Here is a 20,129-nt window from a genome sequence, read left to right as displayed (position 1 = left end):
GTTGGAAAGTATTTTTATTTTCATTTTAATATTTTTAACATTTTTAATTGCAATTAGACAAAAATGAAATTTAACAATCGGACGTGTTTTAAAGTCTGCAAACTAGCTAGTGGAAATATTTTAATAATCTGGTATACTAAATTTCAACATTTAGCAAAATTTTGCTTCACAATTTTTTAGAATGACAATATATATATACAACTTTAGAATCCATATTCAGACAAATACCCTTTTCCCTTCCTCAAAATAAAATCTTTAAAAAGTGCAGCATAAAAGTTTCAGCTATAAAGGCACTGCATAACTGCATCATATGGCTAGTCTTGCTTAACAGCAAGAGTAATGAAAATATTCTACACTTAATTTGAGGAAGGACCTAGCTCTGAAAGATAAAGAATCTTTTGGCCCATTTGGTTAATGAATTCCTTACCAAGATAACTTTTCCATATTTTAAAAAGCTGTCTAAACTATGTCAGCACGAATGTGCCAATCTTACTCTGCAAGGGATATGACGAGCACTATACGTGTGAAAATATTTCCAAAACAGTCACTTATCTATTATGATTAAGCTAAATATCCTCTTCCAAATCCACTGTTTTTAAATGCTAACAACAAATGAGATATCAAAAACAATTTTAAAGAGTTCATAGGACTTTCATGAGCCTAGTAAGTCATCAAAGATGTAAGTCATTAAAACTTTCCATGAGAGCGATGAAAAGGGATGCCAGGGGTCACACACAACAAAGATTGAATTTTAGGGTGTGAGGATCTGTTGCTGGTAAGACCCTGTGGTGTGACAGAACACCAGGGCCACCCTGCAGTTCTGGGAGAAGGAATCTGAGGTGATGTGGTGCTGGGGATCAAACCAGGGTGAGGAACATGAAAGGCATGCACTCTAGCCCCTATACCAGAAACAATTTTTAGTTTCTTGGCATTTTAAATTATGATGTTCTGATTTGTTATAAGAGCAAGCCAGGAGACTCTTTAAACCAAATTGAATATTGAGCAAAATTATGTGCACTCTAATAGCCACAAGAGGCTTCTTGGTGGTCTAGAAAATCAAGTCCTAAAGTTCTTGGCAGCAGTTGACTTCAAAACCCTTTTTAAGGACTTGTGGGGAGCCGGGGGAGAGTGCTGGTGGGGGGGCACAACAGAATGTTCCCCTTTAAAAATTAAGCCAACTGTTGTGTTATCACAGATACAGTTTAGTTAAAGTGAATCGGGTTCTTTCAAAGATTAGTAAAATATTGGTCTAAAGATTATTGTCCAAGAGGCAAGATATCTTTATATCCTGGTCTGATTTCACATTTTTTTGTAAGTGCTTTAATTACATATAGAGGAGAAGAAAATAATATATATGTTTTAATCAGAGTAGTTTCAGAACAAATAAAATAACACATTAGAGAAAAAAATTACTTAAAAATAGTTGTATTTATATTCCACAATTTGCTCAAATACTGGTTTTCTTATAAACTTTCTACAGGATGTCTTTAAAACAAATTCTTCACATTGTATCTTGGCTATATACTTACGGAATTTCAGGGAAATAGTTCTGTTTTATAGGTTAATTTGTACTAAAGGGATGGCAGTTGGTCACATGCAGTCCATATGGGATTCTAACATAACATTTAGTGAGTTTTCTGATGTAGACCATCCCTTTGATGCTGAAGGTAATGCATCTGTTGAAAGAAGTGATTGTAGATTTGGATTACTGCTCTCTGCATCTTCCAGTTTTTCTGTATTATCTTCCCAATTGATGTGGAATCTTGTGACTCTGGGATTAGATGCCAAAATATTCCTTTGAAGCTAGAGGAAGAAGGAAATATGTAAGTGATAAATACTAGGAAAATCAGATCAAAATATACAATCAAGGTGCTTAATAATATGATCCTCCAATATGAGTACTGTGAGGGCTAAATTCACATACAAAGTTATAGTAAATCAAATAAAGCCCTAAGTGAATGAAGTCTTAGAACAGGTCTATAGCACAGTAGCCTAATGAAAACCAGATATGGAGAATTTGAGAGAACGTATCCCAAAATATATAACTCCTCTATATTTCTTTCCCCTAAAAAGAGGAGAATATCACAATTTGAAGATCAATATTTTGAAGGGATGCTATATTTGATAAATTAGTTTGTTCTTTACTTGGAGTACTGTCTAATATTTCGTAAAAAATTTATAGTTTTCACAAATACAATCTCATATTACTACTTTCTAACTTTTAATTTTGGCTCATTCTTAAAAAAAGCACTGTGGATGTTTTTCTTTTTTTCTATAGAAGGAATTCTATAGATAATATATTGGATCAGTGCAAGATCCCACACCAACAAAAAAATTCCAGGAAAAAGGAACATTCCAGCCTTATCAGAAAGGAGAATATTCCATTCTCTACCCATTTAATTTTTCTTACAAGGTCAGAAAGATAAGATGTCATACATGATCTCACAGAAATCACTAGTTAATTGTTACTGTTCCCAACATCAAGTCAAGAAATAGGTATTTTTGAGAAACAGAAGGACATCTCTAAAATATGTAAGCCCTTTAGTCTAACCTCTGAGAAGCACAGATTAAATGAAAGCAATTAGGTGTTCTGAGATAACAATGTTCAAAAGAAAAACACAAACTTCCCCAATTCTTGGAAGAACTAGAGATAAAATTATTACTGAATAAAGTACAACACGGACTTGCAAGTCCTAATGGTAGAAATGAATATCTGACATGTGTTACATGAGAAATGTCATAGAAGTCAAAGACAGAGGTCTATGTTTCTTATAGAATGAAATTTCACTTCTAAATCATCTCAAGGAACTCAAGTAACATCAGTGGACTCATTTGGTGATAGCGTATGATAGGGCATCCAGAGCAACAGAACAGTGATTATGAGTAACAACATAATTACAAATGAAGTTTGCCCTATTACTCAAGTTTCTTGTCTTAACGTCAGCCTCATTGTGCACTATTTGTCCAGTGCTCAAATATTGTATAGCAAAAGTGATGAGAAAAGTAATAGAACATTACCTTGGAGAAGTCTGGTTTTACTGGAGGATTTTCTCTTAACTCTGTCTCAGTATATTCATTATTTACATAATAGCCAACTCTAATAAATTCTTGACCCCGATAGGTACACGTAATTAGCACAACTGTTACACCTACTGCATCTGCATCTGGAATGAGTCCTGGATTAGGAGCATCAGCCTAGAGTAATTTAAAAAGAAAAGAAACAAAACACAAAAGGCTGTTAGTTAAGACCCAAGATTTAATTATCTTGAGCAACAACAGTTGAGGGGAGCACAGTAACAAAACTTGAAGTCATACTAAGAAAGCAAAGTGTTCACTTTTGAGATGGATGTATCTAAAAACTTCAGTTAATACACCTACCTAAAGCATACCTAATGATTTGGGGGCCAATTAAGAGCATCACTACTCTTATTTTAGGCCACACCTGGAGATACTCAGGGCTTACTCCGGACTCTACACAAGAAATACTCCTGGCAAAGTTCCAGGGACCATAGGATATTCCAAGGGTAGAACCTGGGTCAGCCACACATAAAGCAAGCACCCTATCTGCTGTACTATCACTCCAGCCAACAGCATACTACTTCTGGAGGAAAATCGGAATCTAGTATATCATAGTTCATGAGGCATTACATAATAATTATAAAGTCTTTATAAGCTATATAAAATAAAGCCTTGATAAAACATTTAAATTAACTCCTCTGCTAACGCCTCTAGTCATAATTTTCAGACCTAGATTAGTAAACATTCAACTTTTTTTATACAGCCTATTGGCAGCAAATATTACCCCAGTTTTTCAATTCTAACCAGAACATATATCCTCACGCTCACCCATTCACCTCACAGATTTAAAAGTAATTTAGAAATAAATTAGTAGGTAAAACTGGAATGGAGATAAGCTATTTAACAGATTTTTGAAGCTTCAATTCTCTGTTGTGAATAATGTACTAAACTACATTGTACTGTTTATACCGCACATACTGGACTGGGAGTTAGCTCAGTGACAGAGATAGCTTTGCATGTGGGGTGCCAGGGGTCAATCGCTGGAACTCCCTGGTCCTCCAAACACCACTGGGAACCACCACCAGAAACCAAGCTGGAAATAGTCCCTGAATACCATCAGATAGGGCCCCCAAACAGAAACCACACATGTTATGGAAGTTCAGAGAAGGTAAAGACAGCTTTAAATTTACAAATGTCATCAATGATCTTATTTTGAATCAAGCTTCTGTAAGCTAAATCTTGGAAGAAGACAACTGACACAAATGAGCTAGGAAGCAAAGATTCCATTTCTGTCCATAGAATGCTGTGCAGGTTAAGAAAATGACTCAGACTGAAAAATGAACAGTGATGGTAAAGGCATCTGAGCTCCACTGAGGCAGCCATTCTGGGTGCTAACTGGATGTCAGCAGATTAGTTTACTGTTGCCAGGAGACTAGGAAACAGATTCCTGGACCTGCATGAATACATCAGCCAATTACTTTGCTTGGGAATAATTGATATTCTCAATTAGACCATTTCAGACTCCTACTGTTCCTACTATATGCCTACTGTGGAGTGGCATAAAATAACCTACCCAGTCATCCAAGCTAAAAGCTCTGCATCCTTCTCTATCTCCCACACCTAGTCTATTAATCTCAACATTGTTCATCTCTGAAGGCTGAAACTGGGTGATCTTTTACCTGAATACTGCTAAAACTTTCTAACTGGTCTTGCCCAGCTCTAGCAAATTATTTGTATTTCTGCCAGCAATAGATAGTTAAACATTCCTTTTTTTTTTTTTACCAGGTTTTACAACTCCATTTCTATTCCTTAGTTTACCCTGGCTTCATTTTTAGAACACCTCGCTTATAGGATTTTTTGACAATTTGTCCCACCATCAGCATATCTAATCAAAATTAATTTAATTCCATATTTCTTACTCTTATTCTAGAATTACACAGGTCCTTTAAAATGTAGTGATAATCCTTTATGTATCTTTGCCTTTTATCTTCTGTTTGCTTCTCCTGAAGGGTCCATTCCTAATATTCTGAAAAATTCATCTCTTGAAGCTTTCCTCAAATGTATACTTTCCAGTAAAGCCCTTTCTAATTCAAAGGCAGGATTAATGCACATGCTTATACCATGACATAAATTCTATACTAATATGTGCCCAATAATTTAAATGTTTACCATTTAGTTTTTCTAGAAGTTCTAAACTTTATTCTGGGTCTGATCAATTCATGGGCTGGAGCCATAGCACAACAGAGAGGGCATGTGCCTTGCATGTGGCCAACCTGGTCAAGCCGTGTTTGATTCCCCGCCCCTCTCAGAGAGCCTGGCAAGCTACCAAGAGTATTTCGCCCGCATAGCAAAGCCTGGCAAGCTACCTGTGACATATTCAATATGCCAAACACAGTAACAACAAAGCCTCACAATGGAGACATTACTGGGCCCACTCAAGAAAATCTGTGAACAATGGGAAGACAGTGACAATGACAAATTCATCTTTATAGCCTTATGTCTGTTATAATGCTGAGTTATACCATATACTTAGTATTTTGATAAAGGTAAAGGCCCTCCCGTTGATCGTCGATTTGCTCGAGCGGGCCCAGTAACGTCTCCATTGGAGACTTTGTTGTTACTGTGTCTGGCATATCGAATACTCTCGGTAGCTTGCCGGGCTCTCCGAGAGGGGCGGAGGAATCGAACTCGGGTCGGCCATATTGGCCGCTTGTAAGGCGAACGCCCTACCCGCTGTTTACTTGTCTATATCCACTCATAACTCATTTCTGCCCTAAAGGAATTTTGGTTTCTTTGGAGAAATTGCAGAATGGGAACTGAGGCCTATCCTGGAAAATATGCTGTTTATTTTAGAGGTCCTTTGCACCCTTCCCCAGAAGAGTTCAGTTTACTTCCACAACACTCAAAATTCCCATTTTATTGGAAATGGCTAGATTAGAGAAATAGAAGCACTTTAGTATCACTATAGGAAATTTCTCCCATAATGTGTTACATCTCGTTACCAAACTGGTTCTAGGAAAATGTTCTAAAACCTTGCCAAAGAATTTAACTTGAACATGCATTGACACAAAGTAAAATTAGAAAATCACTTGAGTTTTGAACAAATTTTTCCTACAATACTCTAGTCAAAAGCTTACTAATGTTCTTAACATTATAAACATCACATTTATTTGCAAGTTTTTATTGTTGCATAAAAAGGTGCATTATTACAAAACAAAGAATGTTTCACAGATTTGTGGGTAAGCAAATATTGCTCCTTAATTTCAAGAAAAGAATTAAAAACTTAGTTCTAATTATAGAAATAGAGCATTATTTGTCAGTCATCGTAATTAACTGCTTTATTTCTCACTTAATCCTCTTAACACTCTTATGAGACAGGATATTATCCACATTTTATTGATGACTGTAGTAAGTCATGAATTGAGTCATGAATGGCTAATAAACAGTGGAGTGGGATTTGAACCAGATCTGTCATGGTACCCATATCTTTTACCAAGGTTATATTTAAATTCACTTTCAATATGCTTGAGCCCTTGAGTTAACATGTATGAGGTTAAGCATCTGTTAAGATTTAATAAATTATTTGTTCCTGTTTTATTTTTGGTTGGCAGTCATATCCAGTGGTGCTCAGGGTTCACTCCTAGTGGGGCTCAGGGGACCATATGGGATGCCAGGGATTAAACCTTCATTCAGGGCAAATGCCTTACCTGCTGTGCTATTGCTCCAGCTCTTACTTATTGTTTTTAAGTTAAAACAAAACACTTAAGCTAAGAGACCAAGGTTCTTCTAGTGTTTAGGCCACACATGGTGGTGATCAGGGGTCACTCCTGACTGAGTGATGTCATCTGGTGCTAGTGACCAAACTGGGTTAAGAACAAGATTCTAAATTCTATAGGAGAGAGAAAGGTAACAGCTCTAAAGACACTGTATGTTTGAGCAATTCTTAGCCCATATTTACTTGGTATTATTTGACTATCGATTATGATGTGAGAGGACATGAAGGTCAAAGATGAGAGGAAATGAATATTTTTCTGGTTGAGGATTTTTCAGTGGATTTATCTGATGGGACTCTCTTTGGGGAGGAATTACTTGGAATATAACATATATATTTAAATCTATGTATTATTTGGACTAATATAAATATCTCCTAATAATCATCTATCAATGTGAAGTAACTGGATAGTTTCATACAAAATTTAACATGTATGAAAAGAATTTATCATCTCATTTTTTGGGTCACATCCAGCTATGCTCAGGACTTACTCCTAGCTCTGTGCTCAGGGATCACTCCTGGCAGGGCTCAAGCAACCACATGTGTGGTACTACATGGTTCCCTGAGCGGCACCCAGGAGTAACCCACCACCTCCCTACAGAGCTGGGAGTAGCCCCTGAGTACCACCAGCTGTGGCCCAACATCCCTCATCCAACGGGAAAAAAAAATGTTAGTTTACATAATTAGCAGTCTAGCTACTAGATTTCAATTCTGACAACCCAAGTTCTCACAGATCTCTAATTGATAAAAATACCCGTTAACCTATCATTGAATAATGATTAGAAGGAAATCGATTTTTTGTCATCACTGCTTATTGCTGAAACTAAATCAAAAATGAGTACTACTAATTATACCAATTACGTTTTTAATTTGTGCTCTGGACTGCTCAGTAGACATCCAAAAAAAGTCTTCAAACCAGAGACTATTCATAGAAACAATATAAAATTAACTACCCAGGGATGTTGTGACAGATTTGTCTACAGTATGTTGTGCAAACCCTGAGGTAATGAAACTCACATGAAGTAACAAAGATCACATTAATGTCTCAGTACACAAAACTAAAAAGTGGCATTTAAGACAGAGGGATCCTAAAATATCATAGACCCATACAGAGTAAATGCAACAGAAGTAGAATGAATTAATCCAAAACAAACAGGAAAACAAAACAACTATGGGATCCAGTTTATTTAAAAATACTTGGAGGGTGTGGAATGGAACCTGGAGATACTGTGGAGGGAGACACTGGTGTTAAGATTGGTGTTCGAACACATTACACTTGAAACTCAACTATGAATAACTTTGTATATCACAGTGACTTAATATTTCTTAACTAAGTGTAAAAGAATAGTTTAAAAATAAAACATACTTGGCATAAATATTCAGCAAAAATAATCTTACCTGAAATACAAACATATGCCTTCCCGCAGGTACAGGACCCACTAAAACAGAGTCTAAAACTTGATCGTATTCTTCACTTTCTGCAGAGCCCACGTAGATAATTTTCCATTCCAAGTCTAGGGTTAAAAACCAACACAGTATTTTATATTTAGTAATAACATGGAAGACTATTCATGTTCACTTAATCATTTATGGGTGCTAAAGGTGACTTCTCATAGCAGAAAATCCAGAAAGGAACTTAACTGTCACTTATAAAGTTCTTATGTTTCATTCTTTTTCAAAATATTATTTTGTAAAGCAGTGCTGCTTTATAAAACATGATCAGATACATCAGAAATATTATAGACTCATTGTAGGTTTCATTGGGGGAGCAAGTGATCTGTAACATTCCCAGTAAATACCAATAACATTCATCTATAACTTTCCCTCATTCATTTGACTACTGAGTTCTTCCCTTTTCATATATAATCTCTGACAACCTCTGAAACCTTCCTCCAATACCACTGCACAGATCCACTCAAGAGCGCCAAAGTAGAAAAATGATTCAGAAGGGGATTTAGATCAAAATTGTTACAGGCGTTTTTCATGGTATCTTTTATTTATTTATGGTTTTGGGCCACACTGGCGATGCTCAAGGCTTACTCCTGGCTCTGCACTCAAGAATCACTCCTGCTGGGCTCAGGTGATTATATGTGGTGCTGGGACTGAACCTGAGTCTGCAGCATGCATGGCAAGGACCCTACCGACTATAAAATCTCTCCAGCTCCTCATATTTAAATTAGGAAGAGGAAATGAAATGAAGAGAGCCTTTCTGGTCATTTATGGGCTGGCAGTTCAATGCAAGTGCCCAAGGATGCAGTGCTGCAGCATCAGGGATTATATGGGATACCCTGACAGTGTTTGGGAGCTTCCAGGACTGCACCTGGAAGTGCTCAAGGGATTATGGTGCCAGGGATCAAACAGGTCAGCTGGAATCAAGGCCTGTGCCTTAATCCCCATACTACCTCTCCACCCCCTATATCCTAACTCTGTAAACTGTGGGTCATCTTTTAAAACCTTTGTTTAAAATAACTTTATGATTTGTTATCAGTATATGTTTGATTTGTATACACCTGTTTTATATACCTATCTATATGCACAGGCTCCTGTAGAGATTTCTTTTACAAAAAGGGACAGAGTAGAAAAATTTTAAGAAGCCCTGCTTTGCATCATCTGATTTGGGGAAAAAAAAATTTTTTTTTTAACCAGGGATCATTTGGTTACCCTATAAAGTCCCAGGAAATTTCAAGGAGGCCAAACAAATTATGTAAATGAGGGGCCAAGGTATGAGATAGGCCAGAGTAGAGAAACAGGGAGGGAGGGTCTTCCCCTCCACCCCCAAAATAAGGTTGGATGGGGGTAACAGTTGGAAAACTATTGCAGAACACTGCAATATTGAATGTTTGGCATGCTCAAGGAGGAAGGAGACCAGGTCTTGTATAGAAGAATGAGCAAAGGAGAGACTGGAGGTGAGAAATGGTTGAATGATGGTTTTGAAAGTCATCATAAAGTCTTGATTTGCACTGTGTAGTAGGGAATGCTATTGGAGGAGTTTCAGTAGAATCAGGGTAACATGATCTTGCTTTCATTCTGAAAGAATCATTTTGGCTGCTGTATTCAGTGTATATATAGACTGGCAGAAAACATAAAAAGAACAGTTCAACAATTAAGGCAAGAAATTATGGTGGCATGGACCAAGTATAGACAGCCACAATGGTGAGAAGCAGCTACAAACTAGACAGATTATCAAAGATGCAGCAAGGGCCTTAATATTTATTTTTGTGGGGCCGGAAGAGGAGGAAAGCAGCTAGTTTTAACATGTTACACTGAAAATGTCTTATCTTACTGGAGATATTGAGTACGTCCATTAAAAATCTGGAAACTGTCAATATGAAGTCTAGAGGATGCCTAGAGAGCAAGATTGGGTGCTCTAAAGCTAAAAACTTGAAAATGGAGAATCAATGAAAGTGGGTTAAAGAAGGAAAGAGATAGTGCAGTTGGTAACCGTGCAGGCCCTGCACACGTCCAACTCAGGTTCGATCCCCAGCATTGTATATGATCCCTGTCAGGAGTGATCTCCTGAGTGAGTCTAGACTAAGCACTAATCACAGGCAGTATGGCCAAAAGAAAAAAAAAAGTAGATTAAAAAACTAGTGGCCAACAAGGTAGGTAACCCAAAAGCCAATCAAGAGAAAATATTTCTAAAAGGATGTGAAAGCACCTAAATTAACCAGGTGAGAAAACTAGTAAATCATCACATGGCCATTTTTGAAATATTTTGACCATACCCTACGTATTTGTAACCACTAGTAGTGCACTTGGGTTCCTAATAGATATAAATGAAATTGGCATTGGTGGTCTGAAAAGAAAAGCAATGATTTATAAATCAACTTTATAAAATATCTGTTCTGGGCTTTGATTTTAATGCTTCACACCTGTTTGAGCTTTATGGCATAGATTAGATCATACCTATTATGCAAACAAATTAAAGATGTGTGAGAGGCCTTTCCCAAAGTGCTTAATAATGTTTCTTAGGAAGCACAGGAACAATGTAGAAGTAGGTAAATGCAATTGGGCTGGGTAATTTTTTTAAAAAACCGGGGCTGTAAGCCAAATAAGTTTGGGAACCTCTAAGTAATCTACCCAGTAAATCAAAGAATCAGATACCAAACTCTTTCCCAAAAACATTAATTAAACAGATATTTCCCTTTTCAGCTCTAAAATAAATGGCTGAATAAAGGAAAAGAAACTTAATTGGGAGGTGGATGGAGGCACTGAGTAATCTCTCTGGCCAAGAGATGATAATTTAGCCCTAAGGAGTATAGGTGGTAACTCACTCATCACCTGCACTTTTCTTTATTCTTGTGAATGCTTACACTAGTTACAAGTTTAAAATGATCAGTACTTATTTTTAAATTAACATCAGCAGTCTTTGTTTTAAAATCAGCTTTGATTTTGTTGCACCCTGCATTAAAAGTTGGAAAGGAGAGCATCAAATGCTTTACCAAAGTTTTCAGTTGAAGGAGCCTATTCATTTATTTAAAAAGTTAACTAATTGTTTCATTTAATCATGGTTATCTTAGCCTAGAAATATCTGCTTTTGTAGTGGGCGTGAGCAGTCACCAAAGGAAAAGTTTAATTACCCTAATTGGGAAGACCTGTGGTATATATATAGTGTGCAGTCTTGAGAATTAGAGCAAGCATCAAGTTTGAAAGCATGTTGCATCCACTAAGTGCATTCTGGTACTCCCTAAGTATGCAAGTGACATTAGCTATGATTACTAATATTGATTAAAAATGGCTCTATCCAATAGAGAAACAGAATCTGATTTGATATCCATTATCCAGTCCAAATAAATGAGTCTATTTCCCAGTAAAGTCTCTGAAATCAAGATTGCTGTCCTACCACTGATGTTTTGTACTATAAAACGCTCAATCATCTTTACAGCAAATACTCAACAATTTTAAGCAAAGCTTCAGGGCAGCTTTTTAAAGAAAAAATGAAAAAAATGGGGTTCTATGACAAGTCAAATCATGAAAAAAATAATCTCTGGGATTTAAGAAAAAAATATGAATTTTAAATTTCAGTAACGGATTTCAAGTACTGTGAAAGTATGGAACCTATACAAAGCCCTTTGCTAAAGTAAACCTCTAGGTGGAGTACACAAACATGGCACCTTTTTGCTTCAAAGATTCCTTTGCAGCTCAGTATGACTCAGCTTAAACTTTTTCTAAAAAATACTAAATAGATGTCCAGCATAGGTCCCTGGGAAGGGAGAAGTACAAATAATAGGTATATATTTGACATTGGTACTGTGAAAATTCTGATGAATCAGCTGGGTTGTGACAGATCTCAGTTAAAATTGGAACACCCTGCTTCCAAAAATGGCGGGTTTCAACCAACCAATTTCAAAGCCTTATTGACAGAATTGGCTCCTAAAATGGAAGATGTTAAGATATATGTGTAATTTGAAGAATGCCTAAAACATTAGTCTAAAGTAGAAGGAATTGATTAATGATTTATCTTGCACGTGCCCATATTTCATATGTAATGGATAATAGTTGGATATAAAAAATGGAAAAATTAAGATGGGCTGGGAAAAAAGGGTCAAATTTAAGATTTGGCTAAATGTAGACAAATTTGGCTAACTAGCTAAAATGTTTACAGATGATATTATGAAAAAAATAACCAAATGTCTTGTTCTTAAATTTGATCTTTAGATAAATAGCTTGAACATTAATGTAACAATTCCCTTTTATTACCAAAGATCCATTTTAGAAATTAATGAATAATCTTTTTAAAATGTATACTGTGTGCAATATATGTACATATTGCACACTTTCATATGTGTATAAACACTGGGAAAGCTCAAATGACTGAGAGGAAGTACAAGCTTGTTACTTTCTTAGTACAACTTTTTTAAAAGTTTATTTGCAGCGAACATTAGCTTTTATAATTTAAAAGTTAACTATAAATCATGGATTAATAGTGAAGTCTAGTAAATACATTTTTAGAGACTTGAAACTATTTTTTAAAGTGAAAACACGTCACCTGTCATGAGTAACATAATTTAGATACGTTTCGTTAAATGTACTACTAAGGTCACAGAATTATGTCTCTTATTTAAGTTGTAAAATCATTCTTGATGAAGTTTAACTTTTCCTTCAAATTTTAGAAATAACCATCACTATTTTAAAAAAATCTGAAAAAAGGGAAAAGGTTGGCAAGTTTCAGCTAAGTATTTCTTAATGCACATGCTCAATTAAAAATATTCCTCTTTGAAAACCTTACAGACGTACGAAAAAAAAACAGTGAAAATGCTCGCATTGCCATCAGGACTTGACCTTTTCTTTCCCAGCCCACTTATATTCGGGGTGTGCGGATGTGGAGTTATTTTAGTAAGATTTCAACGCGTTCCTTGGATTCTTCTTTCAGACTACTCACTTAGAAGCCAGTGATTCAAGTCCTGGAAATCATTTAATAACATTACTGATTTCTGCTCTTGGGTTAAATATAACTTTCTAGCTTAGCAACATTTTTCTCCCTGAGAGAGAGAGAGAGGGGAGAGGAGGTTTCACTCGCGAGGGAAAAGGAGGCGTCCGTGCACGCCGGTGGGGCGAGCCTGCGCTCCCGCATCCCCGGGTGCCCGGAGCATCCCGGGCGCCGCCGGGCAGCACCCTCGGCCCCGGGGAATCGCGGTGCCCGGCCCGCGGCGAGCGCGGAGGGGCCGGGACTGCGCCCGCCTCTCCCGCTGGTTGGTCGAAGGAGCCAGAAATCCGCGCGAGGCAGCCCCGCTCACTTCCCCCCCGGCGGCGGGCGGCGAGGCATGGCCAGCCCGGAGAGTAGGCTAACTCCAGCGGCAGCTCGGCCGAATAAATGGGTCTGGCCGGGCGCGGGCAGGAAGGTGGGCAGGCGGGGCGCCGTCACCCGCGGGGAGGAGGCGGCGTGACGCCGGGGTCGGTGGCCCAATTCTCGACTCGCTCGGGAAGATGGCTCCAAGGCTAACTGGTCGGCGGCGGCCACACACCGCCCTCTGGGCGCCCGAGGATCCCCGCCCGCCGCCCGGAGGCCGTTGGCGGCGTGGGGCCAGCCCGGCGCGACCCCCGGCCGGCGCCGCGGGGCTGGAGCGGCGGGTCTCCCCGCACGGCCCGCCCGCCAGACAAAGCTGACAACATGGCTACCTCCGCTCGAACAAGTTCCTCGCAAGTTGAGCCGCGGCAGGCGCCCCCGGCCGCCGCCGAACGCCGCGCGCGCCTCGGCGCAGTCGTCCATCAACTTCAAGTTTCCCTCCGCAGCGCCGAGCCCGCAGCCCGCTCGGCGCCGAGCCCCGGCCGCCCGCACGAGGCCGGGCCCGGGAAACTTTCAACGTCTGCAGCCCGCAACTGACAGCCCGGCGGCGGGCGAGCGCTCGACTCACCTTCAGACAGGTCCTCGATGCACTCGAAGGTGATCTCGAACTGGAACGGGTTGTAGAAAGGAGAAGGGTTATCCAGCACCACTACATTGTTCACCTGAACCTTTGCCATATTTTGAAAAAAAAAAAAAAAAACCAAAACAGAAAAAAGCCCCACACAAACAATGGGAACGAGGGCTTGTTGCGGCACAATAAAGTCCAGCGCGCGGCCGCTCGGGAAAGCGCAGACCCCCGCCCCGGCGCCGGCCCGACGTCGTGCAGCGGCGACTTGAGAAACTTTTTTTTTCTCCTTCCCCTCTTTTTATTTACACGGGAACACTCCACAGTGTTTTTGCAGCTTTCCTATTTCACTAAACTACAGCCCATTCTGCTCTGATAACTAGCAGCGTTGCCCGCGATTGGCTGCACCCGAGCTCTGACCCTCCTCCTCCAGTGAGGTCCTCGGCGGCGAGCAAGATGGGCTCCCGCTCCCGGAATGGACTCGGAAACTTTAACTGCGGCTCCACCTGCTGGTGTGGATTAGGACAAAGGCGGAGAACAAAGTGAGTGGAATACGGGCTGGGAGGCCCGCGCGGAGGCCGTCGCCGCCGCCGGCGGGGGGAGGGGTCGGCGCAAGCTCCGCCCCCGGCCCGGCGGCTCCCGCGCCTCACGTCGGGCGTGGCCGGGGCGGGGCGTGTGAGGTGTGAGCGCGGGCCGCGGGTGGGAGGCGTGGCCGCGGCGGGAGGGCGCGATTCCGGGCGGCCCCCGCCCTCCGGCATGCTTCTTGGGGTTTTTTGTTTGTTTGTTTGTTTGGGGGCCTTTTCTTTTTTTTTTTCTAAAGCTTCTTTTAACATCTGTCCAACGGTTATGCGGGTTTTTTAAAATAATTTTTAACTGAATTTAGTAGATTCAGTTAGCTGCCTGCACTCTGGTTCGGCAGTGTACCGGTACTGACTGGAATGAGAGGTTGCAGTGGAAATAAATTTCAATTTATAGACCGATGCCAGCTTGAAAGAGCAAAGCCATTTTGGAAATCCCGTTCTTGGTCAGCATCTGCGTCTGGGTACGACAGCGCCGTTAGATACTCAAAATGAAGGGGTAATAGATGCTTTTTTTTCCACGCACTTCGCGTGGAACATCTTTATAGGTACTATTGGAACTATACCTGGCTAGTCTTCCTCCCATTTCAACTTGGAAGCCCGTAGAATAAGAAAGATTACTTAGAGTTGTGGTCGGTAACGCCCCAGGTTTTTGCCATTTGGTGGGTATAGCGGAACATGAAAGGAGAAAATGGAAGTGTCAGACCAAAGGGCAATAGATGATGAGATGAAGGGAGAAGGAGTGTAGAGAACACAAGGGGCATACCAAGACCTTTGATTTTTTTTCAAAAATATGACCCGAACCGTTTGTAAATTTAAAGAGCTGTCGGGAAAGAGCTTTTAGCAAAATTGTGACACCACAAACAAGTTCTGAGGAACCTTTGCTTGCTTGAAAACCGATTCCGGTCTGTATTAAGAAAATGGATTCATTCTGCTGTTGATGCTCACTGTGGGGAAAGAGTTTTAGCAAATTTGTGAGTTTATTGAACTGTTTAAATTCTAAGAGTAGTGTAAAGGTTTCTTTTAGTATTTTCTATTCACAAAGTGTTTTTTCCTGGTAAGTTCTGTGAATGAAACCAAGGAAGTTGTCTGATTGGGGAGAAATTTAGCTCCCCCCCCAAAAAAAAAGACGTATCATTTATGCTGAAAGGATTTTTCTAGCATAGTGCCTGGAATCCTAATTTGCCTTTCTTTGGATATTGTTCATACCTTAAGTGGGCTGCTCTTGATGAACCTTTCTTGATCTGCTGATCCTTTGAAAGTTAATGGGCTGTAGTTTGTGTTAATTAAAGCAAATCCAAATGTCAGCCACCAATGGTAAGCTCAGGTTGCACGATATTAAACAATCTAATAGGACCTAGCAGAAACGGTTTTCATAAGCCCAGATATTTGTGTGCATTAAAGCGTTAGTCATAGAGATGATAAGGTAGTACAGTAGGTAAGGTTCTTGCTTTTCTGGCAATCAACCTGTATTCGATCCCCCAGGAGCACCTCCAGGTGTAATCTCTGAGCATAGTTTAGAGTGAACGCAGCAGGGTATTCCCCCAAACCCAAAATTAATAAAGTGTTAATCATTCATGGTGATAAGTACAGATAAACTATATGCACTGTTGGCCCTTATAGTGATGGGCCTAATTACAAAAATAAAATGTAAATTGCTGCAGACTATAACACAGGATATATAAATGACCAGTTGAAGATTAAAACAAGATGCCCTTGAGAATGTTGTATCTAGTTTTCTGATTATTTGATTATTTCAGGTACCCTTTTATTGGAGGGGGGGTCCTAATTAGTGTTCAAGGAACTTGGGGCCCACTCCCAGTTCAATGTGAAGCCCAGTGACACTAGACCACCCTGACAGTACTCTGGGGCCTCACCATCACACCATGCTAGGGAGCCTTCAGGGCAACACAAGGTGATGCTTGGGAGGATATATGTATAGTTTATGTGATACTTTGGATTTAATCCAGGTCCATGCTAAAGACACACTAACCCCTGTAATACCTCCCAGGTCTTATTGTATGCCCTCTTATTCACTTGCTTTATAAAAGTGTCACCATATACTTAGTGAAATGAAGATCATTTTACCTTCTGCCCTTTAATTGGGGTTTGGGGGGTGGGAGGGATATTGGGATCATTGGTGGTGGAGAATGGAAACTGGTGGAAGGATGGGTACTTGATCATTGTATAACTGAAACCCAAGCACAAAAATTTGTAAGTCTAGAACTGTAACTCATGGTGTTTCACTAATAAAAAATTTTTAAAAATATGTCATTATAGAGTGAATCTTGTCGTAAAATTTGGTTTGGGTAGATATGTAATCTCAAGTACTGTAAAGGTCTACCTGCATACTGTTGATTTGGCTTCTTTAAAATGTTTTCTTTAGGCATGCTTGCTTTTTCAAGCCCATGTTACCTCTTAAACACATGTTTTTTCTTTCCCCCACTCCCCCCCCCCCCCCGGAGAAGCCCATGTTTTCTGTTGAACACGTGGCTCTCCCTTTCCTTCTCCCCAGCTCTCTAAATTTCTTTTACTATAAACTATTTTGCTTCACAATAAAAAGAAGAGCAAAATGTTTTGTTTAGCATGTCATATACAACAGTACTTGGGGAAGCTCTAATAGTTCATTGGAAGTAAGATTTGGTGCCAGGCCTGTCATAACTGCTTCTCCATCTTAGAACTTCCATCCTTCAGAAACATAAAGGAGCCTTTGAGTAGCTGAAGAGGTAGTACAGTTGGTAGGGTGCTTACTTTGCACACAGCTGACCGGGCATTGTTCATGGTCCCCTGTCAGGAGTGATTCTTGAGTGCAGAGTCAGGAAATCTGGAGGAGGGCATCGTGTGGCCCAAAAACCAAAAGAAAATGAGCCTTTGAGCACTCTCCCCAATATTTTCCTCTCTAGTAACAATACTCTATAGGAAGAGATTCCTCAGATGTGCTTTGTCATATTTCTAAGTTAATTTGTAGTGAAAGATACTATGAAAGTTTTTCTCTGGTTTCAGAGGCAATCTAGAGGCGAACAAACTGGTGATTCTCAAACTGACCATATTTCAAAACAGGGGTCATCATAAATGTCTTCATTGGTTAAGTACTTGAGGGGACCCACATTATGCATGGTAGGCTCTAAGGTATATAACCCCCATATTGCTTCTTTCTGTGCAGATTATTTGACAGGGATTTGGCAATTGGAAAGGCTCAATAGCTAAAAGATGTTTGGGTTCATAGGAGCAATGTCAAATTTTTGCCTAGGACAAAGATAAGTAAACGTAGTAGCTATTATTATGGGCAGAATAATTTCCCCTCTTGCCCTAAATTCATAGTTAATCTTCAGTACTTCAAAAAGTGACTTAACTTAGTGATAGGACCTTTAAAGAAATAATGAATTTAAAATGAGTCCCTTAGGGTGGGACCTAATCCAGGAAAAAGTTGAATATACAAAAAGACACATAAAGGGCCAGAGCCGTAGTACAGCAGAGAGGGAGAGGGCGTTTGCCTTGCACACGGCCGACCCGGGTTCAATCCCTGACATCCCATATAGTTCCCCCAAGTACCGCCAGGAGTGATTTCTGAGTGCAAAGCCAGAAGTAACCCTTGAGCATTGCCAGATGTGACCCAAGAAGCCAAAGAAAGAGAAAAAGACTTACAGGAAAGGCCATGTAAAGACACAAGGAAGAAGCAGATGCAAACCAAAGAGAGAGGTCTCAAAAGAAACCAACCCTTGGGGCCAGAGCAGGCAGGGTGTTTGCCTTGCACACTGCTAACCCCCGTTCAATCCCCTGCATCTCCTATGGTCACCAAGGCACCTGAGTGCATAACTGGGAGTTACCACTCCCCAAAAGTGAAACCAACCCTGCTGATACCTCTCTACCTCAAGCCTTCAGAGTTGTACTAAAAGAAATTTCTGTGTTTAAGCCATCCAGTCTGAGAGTTTGTTATGGTGTCCCAGCGAGCTAATTATAGCTAAGTCCTCTGAAAATTATTTCTTTTAGGGAAAAGTGATAGAGCTTGGGGGTAGAGCACTTGCTTTGCATATGAGTTTTGGGGTTTGGTTTTCAGCATCGGGGAAAAAAAGAGGAAAAAATTTAAGTTTGTTTTATAATCTAAGCTCATTTAATCTATTACTGGTATAAAGGACAGTGTGTAGTGGTCATCTGATCATGGCAGTAGGTGGTACAATAGTGTGGGGTGTTGAGCCATCAGTATTCTTCAGAAGAATAAAGTACAACTTAAATTCTTAAGAGCCAAGATATAACCTGTTTCTGTAATCCAAAGACCTCTACAGAGAGTATCTAAAATCTTAAACTTGATGTTAAATTGAAGTAAGGTCACAAAAAAGCAAGATGAAAAGAATGAATTAAAATAAACTACAATTAAATTGAATTGAAATATACTGAATTAAAATGTGTTAGAATTAAGAATTAAATCAAGTCTCATTCCTTGCTTGCTGCAGAAGTTACCATAGGAATGAAAGCACTAACTCTTGTCTTTGTTCCAATCCTAGATTCCACTTAGGCATAATTTCATTATTACTGTTGAAGTCACTTTGTAGAGACATTTGCATTTATTGTCCTCATCTTAAAAAGAAATTCTCATGGAAGTCTTGTCTAATATGATCTTTAATTAGTTCAAAGCATTTACTATTAATTACAAGATGTAAAAATTTAATGATGAAAAGTAAAATTTTCTGTATAAATATAGAATTTACAGATATGCTGCAGTGTACAGATGTTTCTTAGAGGAATAGTGCAATAACAATTTTAATGCTATCTCGGAGAACTTATTATGTGGAATTATTGTGCTAGATTTTGTGGAATACTAAAAATATGAATAGATTTTATCCTCAAAAATCTTATGATCTCAGGCCAAGGAGATAACTAAAAGCTGGAGCACATGCATTGCATAAGAAGCTGATGGTTTGTTCCCCACATGGTTTCTGGAGCACTAAAGGACGAGCCTCAGAGCACAGTTGGGTGTGGCTCCAAAATCAGAAAATAAATAACCTTGTGGTCCAGTTTGAATGGTAAACAACTAAGTTGTTATAGGAAGTGTTAAATGCAACATTAGCCAGTAATGCTTAGAGTTCTGTGGAAGGCATATTTGTAGCACAATAAAATCTCTTAAGTGTGTAGCGTGTACTATATATGTATGTATACATCTATTTGTATACATGTATGTATATCCGCACATGACCATATAGACACAGAAATATATCTGTATACGCATAAGCATAACCCTCTACCTTTTCAATCACCAGAGCCTTTTTTTTTTCATGATTTGGTGGTAAGTAGAGAAAGGGCTCATATCTTTAAAGCATCTCTAAGCTAGACCACTGCTTGCACAAAGCCACTGCAAAGCATAGAAGCTTTTCTGGTTGGTTACTATAGAGACAAGCTACATTAGGTAGAGCT

At 39.5% G+C, this 20,129-nt stretch overlaps 2 protein-coding genes across 3 annotated transcripts in view; one reads left to right on the top strand and one right to left on the bottom strand.

Annotated features, from left to right (window-relative positions):
- The window catches only part of MCM9 (minichromosome maintenance 9 homologous recombination repair factor), a 79,241-nt gene that overhangs the window by 23,133 nt on the left and 35,979 nt on the right, over window positions 1–20,129 (top strand). The gene's annotated exons all lie outside the window — the stretch shown is intronic.
- On the bottom strand, window positions 909–14,677 carry ASF1A (anti-silencing function 1A histone chaperone). Of its 2 annotated transcripts, none has more exons than XM_056125064.1 (4): window positions 14,146–14,677; window positions 8,189–8,304; window positions 3,019–3,195; window positions 909–1,803 (listed from the first exon to the last, which is right to left on the bottom strand). In XM_056125064.1, the coding sequence occupies exons 1-4, from the start codon at window positions 14,252–14,254 to the stop codon at window positions 1,591–1,593; spliced, it is 615 nt and encodes a 204-aa protein (XP_055981039.1). In that variant the 5' UTR covers window positions 14,255–14,677; the 3' UTR covers window positions 909–1,590. The 2 variants fall into 2 exon arrangements, with proteins under 2 accessions (XP_055981039.1, XP_055981040.1); XM_056125065.1 differs by lacking the exon at window positions 14,146–14,677 and adding an exon at window positions 13,910–14,114.

The sequence above is a fragment of the Sorex fumeus genome, unplaced genomic scaffold (assembly GCF_029834395.1).
Source record: "Sorex fumeus unplaced genomic scaffold, SorFum_2.1 ptg000054l, whole genome shotgun sequence".
Taxonomy (NCBI): domain Eukaryota; kingdom Metazoa; phylum Chordata; class Mammalia; order Eulipotyphla; family Soricidae; genus Sorex; species Sorex fumeus.
This window is presented reverse-complemented; position numbering and strand designations above follow the sequence as displayed.